This window comes from Fukomys damarensis, unplaced genomic scaffold (genome assembly GCF_012274545.1).
Source record: "Fukomys damarensis isolate Sample0158 unplaced genomic scaffold, DMR_v1.0_HiC HiC_scaffold_34, whole genome shotgun sequence".
Classification (NCBI taxonomy): Eukaryota; Metazoa; Chordata; class Mammalia; order Rodentia; family Bathyergidae; genus Fukomys; species Fukomys damarensis.
The window spans coordinates 9,748,076-9,755,154 of record NW_022900946.1 but is presented as its reverse complement, the minus strand read 5'-3'; the positions used below and the strand labels follow the sequence as shown (position 1 = coordinate 9,755,154).

General features: G+C 48.0%; 2 protein-coding genes across 15 annotated transcripts in view; one reads left to right on the top strand and one right to left on the bottom strand.

The window, feature by feature from the left end:
* The first annotated feature begins 100 nt into the window (after positions 1–100).
* On the top strand, positions 101–3,902 carry LOC104852426 (mucin-1-like). Of its 10 annotated transcripts, none has more exons than XM_033758534.1 (6): positions 101–1,651; positions 1,865–2,015; positions 2,104–2,167; positions 2,545–2,662; positions 2,911–3,135; positions 3,384–3,902. In XM_033758534.1, the coding sequence occupies exon 1, from the start codon at positions 163–165 to the stop codon at positions 1,336–1,338; it is 1,176 nt and encodes a 391-aa protein (XP_033614425.1). In that variant the 5' UTR covers positions 101–162; the 3' UTR covers positions 1,339–1,651; positions 1,865–2,015; positions 2,104–2,167; positions 2,545–2,662; positions 2,911–3,135; positions 3,384–3,902. The 10 variants fall into 10 exon arrangements, with proteins under 10 accessions (XP_033614425.1, XP_033614424.1, XP_033614421.1 ...); XM_033758533.1 differs by having other exon boundaries at positions 101–1,683; XM_033758530.1 differs by having other exon boundaries at positions 101–2,015.
* A 93-nt stretch (positions 3,903–3,995) lies between these two features.
* Positions 3,996–7,079, bottom strand: part of Ccp110 (centriolar coiled-coil protein 110) — a 27,271-nt gene continuing 24,187 nt past the window's right edge. For all 5 annotated transcript variants that reach the window (XM_019205362.2, XM_010610056.3, XM_010610058.3 and 2 more), the window contains one exon: positions 3,996–5,751. In XM_019205362.2, the coding sequence (XP_019060907.1) occupies positions 5,699–5,751 (53 nt within the window). In that variant the 3' untranslated portion in view covers positions 3,996–5,698. The remainder of the gene's footprint in view (positions 5,752–7,079) is intronic.

Below are 7,079 nucleotides of genomic sequence, written 5' to 3'. Positions count from 1 at the left end.
CTTCCCCCTTGCCCCGCCCCGCTCCGCCCTCGCCCCGCCCCGGATAGTGATAGCGACGTCCTCCCTCGAGTGTAGGCACCGCCTTCAGCTGAGGTCATAATCGTGGCACACCTCAGTTCCAGGCTTCTTCTGTCCGCGCCCCTTCATTTTTCCAAATTAAAGATGGAAGTGAAGGGCACCTCAGTGTTTCTGACTTGCCCAACTCGGGCACCCGCCCGCCCCGTGATGGGGAAAGGCAGCTCCGCGCTTCCCAGTTCTCCAACTCCGACAGCCTCCGGCGCCATGACGGGGAAGGGCACCTCCCCGGTTCGACTTTCCCCAATTCGGGCCCCCGCCCGCCCCGTGATGGTGAAAGGCAGCTCCGCGCTTCCCAGTTCTCCAACTCCGGCAGCTCCCGTCGCCAAGACCGGAAAGGGCAACTCCGCACCCCTAAGTCACCGAAAGCGGTCGCTGATCTCCGCCACGCTGGGGCAGGGCAGCCCCCCACCGCGCCAGGTGGACTTCACCCCTTTTTGTGGTGACATATTTGTACAGGGCACTTCTCCGCCCGCCAGATCCAGTGCGACCCGACCCGTTGGCGCCAAGCCTCTGAAGGGCAGCTCTCCGCCTCGCCGTCCCCGGGAAGCACTCTCCACCGGCCGTTCTCCGCCCCGCAGGACTTGGAGCCCATCTTCTCCAAGCGCGATGGTGGTGCAGGGCAGCTCTCCGTTTCGCGGAGAACAGCCAATGCCTTCTGCGGACGCCAAGAAGGCAAGAGGCATTTTCCCGCCCCTTCCAGCCCAGGCGACGTCTTCTGCTGGCGCTTCACCTGATAAGAGCAGCTCTCTGCTTCGCGCTGCACCGCCCCAGTCTTCTACCGGGATCATGGTGGTCAAGGGCAGCTCTCCGGGCTGCACAGCCCAGGCGACGACTCCCGCTGGCGCCTTTCTTGCAAACGGCCGCTCTGCCTGTCCCGGTTCCCAAGCAGCGTCTCAGGCCGGCGCCAAGATCCTGAAGGGCAGAGGTGTCATTAGCAGTATCCGCACAGCGCCTTTCGCCGGCGCTATGATGCTGAAGGGCAGCTATTCGCCATGTGAAGCCGAGGCGATGCCTGTGGACGCCATGTTTGTGAAGGGCAGGCCTCTCGGCGGCGGCACAGACAGTGGTGTTGGTGGTGGTGGTGGCGCCCCTTGCCGCACCGTGCCTTCGCCCAGCACCATGACTGTGAACTACAATCCTCCGCCGCCGAGGAAGGAGGCCACGGGTTCCGTGTCCGCTATTTGCCTCAAAGGCAGAGGGCTCCTCGGCGGGATCCACAGAGCGCCTTTCGCAGCCGCTGGGCTAGTGAGGGGCCCCTGACGGCTTCGTGGGGTCCCCTGGCTCGGCCCAGGGCGCCGGGACAACGAGGGACTGCCGCTTCTCCTGCTCCGCCCTCCGGGGCGGCAAAGAACAGGTTCGTCGGCGGTATGTACGGGCGAAGCTGCGGGCAGGCAGAGTCAGGGTCGGGCATTCGGTCTGTCCTGCCCCCTCGACTGAGCCGTCCGGGCTAGAGCGCGTTTCACGGCGACCTATGTGCGACCAGACCGTTGCTGCCGTTCCCCCGCGCTCGAACCCCGAGTTTGGTTTGTTCCCGCAAGCCGTTGAAAGAACTAAGGCCCACCGCTCCTTTGGGGTAACTGAAACGGAGCATTGTGAACTCCGAGGGTAGGAAATGCCAGAACCGGGATTTGGACTCTTCACCCCGACGGCTAGTAACTGAGAGACTGGTGAATGGCCAAGCGCCGTCAGATCCTCAGTTTTCCCTCTTTCCAGTCGCATTGTCAAGTTTTGGGAAATGCGACAGAATGCACTTGCAGCTGAGTGTGGTTTGGCTCACTGCTTCCAGGTCCTCCTGTGACACCGGGGTTGTAACTAACTGAGGGTTAAGACGGAGAGCACGGAAAAGGCCGGGCAGCGCTGGGACGCCCGAGGCAGCCGTGATGTCCCTGGCCCTGAGTGTGTCCCACCAAAGCCCGGGCATCTTGTCTGAGAGACAGGTAGTGCTAGCAGTCCTGCAGCGGGCTGGGAAGGGCGGGTGGGGGGAGCACAGCCACCCTTCCGGTAGCATTGCCATCTGTCCTGCAGAAAGTGGAGCACTGAGGGCCACTGAGAAACAGCAGCGAGGGGAGGTGGCCAGATGGATGAGAAGGTACTACCAAGTTTTTAAGTTAAATTATTTTTTCACAAATAAAAGGGGGGCGTGATTTTTGCCTTCTAAACAGCTGTTAGATTGTGCACAAGACAGTGATTTCACTGCATCTTACCCCATGGTCGCTGGGGTTTTCTTCTTTCTTGGCTGTACAGGATTTTGAACCCCGGGCCTTTGCACTGAGTGACATCGCCCACAGCCCTTTTGTTTCAAAATTTCTGGACAGGGTCTTGGATCTCCCCCTGACTGGGCTCCAACTTCCCATCTTGTTGCTTCAGCCTCCCTAGAGTGCTGGGGTTACACGTGCCTGTGGTCCCTTTCATAGAAAGCATTCCGAATCCCTGTTTGCTTACGTTGTTGTAACTTTTTATTGACAGGTGGTGACCTCCATGAGCCCATGGGACCGCGACCTCTGGTCCAAAAAAGAACGGGTCCTTCAGTCGTCGGCTCAGAAGCAATAGCTTCTGGTTGTTTCCACTATTCCTGAAGTAGGAGGTGAGCAGGAGAGGAAGGGCAGCAGAGGGAGAGGGAGAGGGAGAGGCCCTTCCCACTGAGCTACATTGTCTCCAGCCGTTTCGTTTCAAAATTTCGGGACAGGGTCTTGGATCTCCCCAACTGGGCTCCAACTAACCATCCTCCTGCTTCAGACTCCCTACAGTGCTCGGGTTACTAATGCCTCTGGTCCCTTACATGTACAGCATTGTGAATCACTATTTGCTTATGTTGTAACTTTTTCTTCACAGGTAGTGACCTCCATTAGCCCATGGGACTGTGACCCATGGTCCAAAAAAAGAATGGGTCCTTTTGTCTGAAACCCTGTTTGCTTACGTTGCTGTAACATTTTATTCACCGATGTGATCTCCATGAGCCCGTGGGACCGCGAGCTATGGTCCAAAACGAATGGGTCCTTCAGTGTTCGGCTCAGAAGCAATAGCTTCTGGTTGTTTCCACTACTCCTAACGTAGGAGGTGAGCAGCAGAGGAAGGGCAGCAGAGGGAGAGCGAGAGGCCCTTCCCACTGCGCTACATCTTCTCCAGCCCCTTTTGTTTCAAAATTTTGGGACAGGGTCTTGGATCTCCCCCTGACTGGGCTCCAACTTCCCATCTTGTTGCTTCAGCCTCCCTAGAGTGCTGGGGTGTCAAGTGCCTGTGGTCCCTTTCATGTAAAGCATTCCGAATCCCTGTTTGCTTATGTTGTTGTAACTTTTTATTCACAGGTTGTGACCTCCATGAGCCCATGGGACCGCGACCTCTGGTCCAAAAAAGAACGGGTCCTTCAGTTGTCGGCTCAAAAGCAATAGCTTCTGATGGTTTCCACTATTCCTAAAGTAGGAGGTGAGCAGGAGAGGAAGGGCAGCAGAGGGAGAGGGAGAGGCCCTTCCCACACAACCCTGCAGATGACCCAGGGAGATCTCCGATGTTGCAGTGAGGAGCCCTTTCCTGTCCTGCTACAGGAGCAGCACGGAAGAGTAGCAAGCTCATTGTTAGGAGCATGGGGTGAACCCTGAGCCTCAGGGCTCTGCCCTCCCTCGCCTCCCACTCCCTTTTGTGCCCACTTCCTCTCAGGCAGTCACTTCTCCCTCCCCAGCAGCCCAGCTCCAATGCTGGACTCGGCACTGACACGGGCCACACATGAAATATGGAAAACACCTTATGGTGGGAGTTTAAATAAAAAATGTTTATTTTGCCATTTGCCTAGAAGCAAAACTAGTGAAAATTAAAGTATAAAAATAAATACCATTTACATTAATGGACATTCCACTCAAAGTAAAAGTAAGAAGAAAAGTAATGTATATAAATAAAACTTCACCAAGAGCAAGACAGTCTGGCACTTTTATGAGGAAACTTTTATAGGTTAAAAAAAGTGGAAAACACATGCTTTTACCTTTAAATACACTCAAATTTTACAATCTTAAAAACTAATTTTACCTTTTTCCAAAACATACTATTTGTTTTGTACACACAAAACTGTGTCTATTTTTACGGGAGAGACCCACCACGATAGGAATAAGATGTATCCTGAGTTTTCCGAATGATAAAGCAGTTTATCATTTAAAAGGATAATTGTATGTACTTGGGCTATAAATAAAAAATTGGTAACTTAAAGACTTTTTTGGCTCTTAATTTTATGGTTTACTCATTCAATGATACATCTTAATAAAAATCAATTTATATCCAGAGTAGTTTATTTTCCATCTACAGCTGCATGTAAACGTTAGTTCTTTGATGGAACTGAAAATTGGAGAAAAAAATCGATCTCCGTATACTCAAAAGGGTAATAATATATATAGGCTGTACTTTCCAAACCACCAGTATCTCTAAAATTCGTTACAAAAACTGAATATACATAGTCCCAATGTGTGAGAAGCACAGATCCCTTTTTAGAAGTCGCATGATAAATTAACAGTAAATGTTCTCTTGGTAACATTTGTTAGTTGACAGTTTTACTGAAGATGGTACTGATGAAAATCTATCTGTGCCTTGAAGTAATGCAGTATTAACTAGGCAATATATTACTACCCTATTAAAAATTTGGATTTAGTATTCTAGGTAGCCCTTTATTCTTTCCTAAGCCAAGCATGCTAGAAAAGGGAGACTGAAGAAATAAAGTATACAACTACATAGAAAATAGAACTGCATGCAACAAGTTACTTCTACTTTACAGAAATGGATGCAACAATGCATTCTTAGATGCTACCAACAGGAAGGCTCTGAGGTCTTCTCTAGATCTGTTCCCCACCACAGACTTTGCAATCCAGCACAACCGTTTCTAACAGTACCCAGTCACACACGAAACCTGGCATTTGTGTAAGACAGTGCTGACAGGAATGTGCGCTTCTGACCAAAACAGTGACCCACGGCTACTTTTGCCTTCCTTTCACATGGGATCACCATCCAAGGGTTCACATCCTGTGGTTGAGTTAGCACGGAGTTTAAAGTTATAAAACCAGGGAAGCAGGTCTGCAGTGATTTCACTCTGAACAGGCCCATATCTAATTTGTTTCTCAAATCCAGCAATCACCGTGGAGATGGATAAAATTCACGTTTTGGAACTGATGTAGAATTTATCGTTATCTTTCCAGCATTTTGTAAAACTCAAGCCAGATGTCTTTTAAGTTTACAAAAAGGGTCTTCAGACATCTGCAAGTGTAAAATACACTTCGGTTTGACTAGGTTCAGCATAAAGGTGAACGTTAATTTTTCTTCATCCAAACCTGATAGAGGGGGGTGGGGATTTAGCTCAGCGGTTTGGTGGCCTGCCTTGCACATCCAAGGACCCAAGTTCAATCCCCGGTACCAAAGAAAAAAAAAAAAAGAAAAAAAAAGAAACAGACTCACCAACCTGCAAGAGGAAAATGAGAGAGAGGCAGGAACTAACCAGGCTGACCAGATTATGCAGAGAATTGCTCAGCCCTTTCATTTGGTCACTTTGCCTGTGTAAACCGTCCTAGGTTAAATAAAATGTTGATTCAGTAGAGAAAGTTATATAGACAATAATCCTGCTCCCCTTATCCTAGCGAATGTTGTCTTCTTAAATTGTCGCAACATTTGGCCGCCTTCTTTGGATTTTTCCTGCATATGCTCCTAAAAAGAGCAAAACTAGTATTATTTCTCATGGTTAGTTTTTCTATGATACCACTGCATAAGTGCTTATTATTTAGCAGGCATTGGGCTGGCTATATACATTCTCACAATCCTGAATCTCTCTTCTTACAGGAAGAAATTGTTACCTCTATTTTAAGGATAATTGAAACTAGAGACTAGCAGAGCTCTTGGCTAAGCACACAGAGCCAGAAGGAGAAACTCTTGAGAACCCAATTAATTCCATCAGATTTGTTATTTATCCTTTTTTGCTCTAAACCTCTAACCTCCCTTGCTCTAAACTGATGGTTTCTGAGTTTCATTATAAACTCTCTAGTCAAGCAGAAACATCAAATAAGAAAATATGTTTCAAAATATACTGCCTGACTGAAATCTAGTTTGCAAAAACTGTAATTTTAGATGCTTTGTGGCTTAAACACTAGAATTCTGCTTCAGCCTATGATACTCTATCCTAACAAAAAATTTGCTTAATAAAGGGTTCAATCCCCATGTAGACCAAATCCAAGTATAACTCAAAATCTATGCAAAACATCAACCAAGACTCAAAAATCTGAACAGAAAAAAAAATTTTTCAAGAGCAACTATAGATTGCTGTGTTCAGATTCATAGTGAGCATTTTAGTCAGCAGAGCAAATTGTAAATTTATGTAAAACACTAAAATCTTTACTCTCATTTAATTGTCTAAATACGCACTTGTATATTAATAAATGTTGACCAAAAAGCAATTTCTGTGTTTAGATGTATATTAATTGTACATGTTTATTCAAGGATTAATTTCATTTGCATTAATAATTATGTTGCAGAGTGAAACCTCAGTAGTTCTAAACCTGAGCTTCAACGACTGCCTGTTTTGCCCACCTTTTATACTTGTTCATGTGACTCAACAGCAGTAGAAGTTGCAAGTTTGCTTTCAAGTTCACAAGGGACACAGAGTGGAGATGAAATGCATGAGAAAAGAACACAATGGAGCAGTCACTGTGGCAAAACAGTACTCATTCCACAATGGTTTGCCAAGCAGCTAAGATTGATCATACTACATAAAATACTAACACGGGAAAACTGAAAGTTTTCATACAACTTTACACAGAACAGATCTGGTGCGTGGTCCGAGTTCTCTAACTGGTTCTCTCTCAGACTACCTGATTCTGCCAGCCTCTGGGGTATGCAGGCTCCACAATCATGTGATCTCCTTTAAAACAAGTCCCCTGACTGTCCTGCAATGATTTCAAAAGAGGACCTTGACATAATCTCCTCTCCCTCCCTCCTTCCCTTCTTCCCTCCATCTCTCTCTCTCTCTCTCTCTCTCTCTC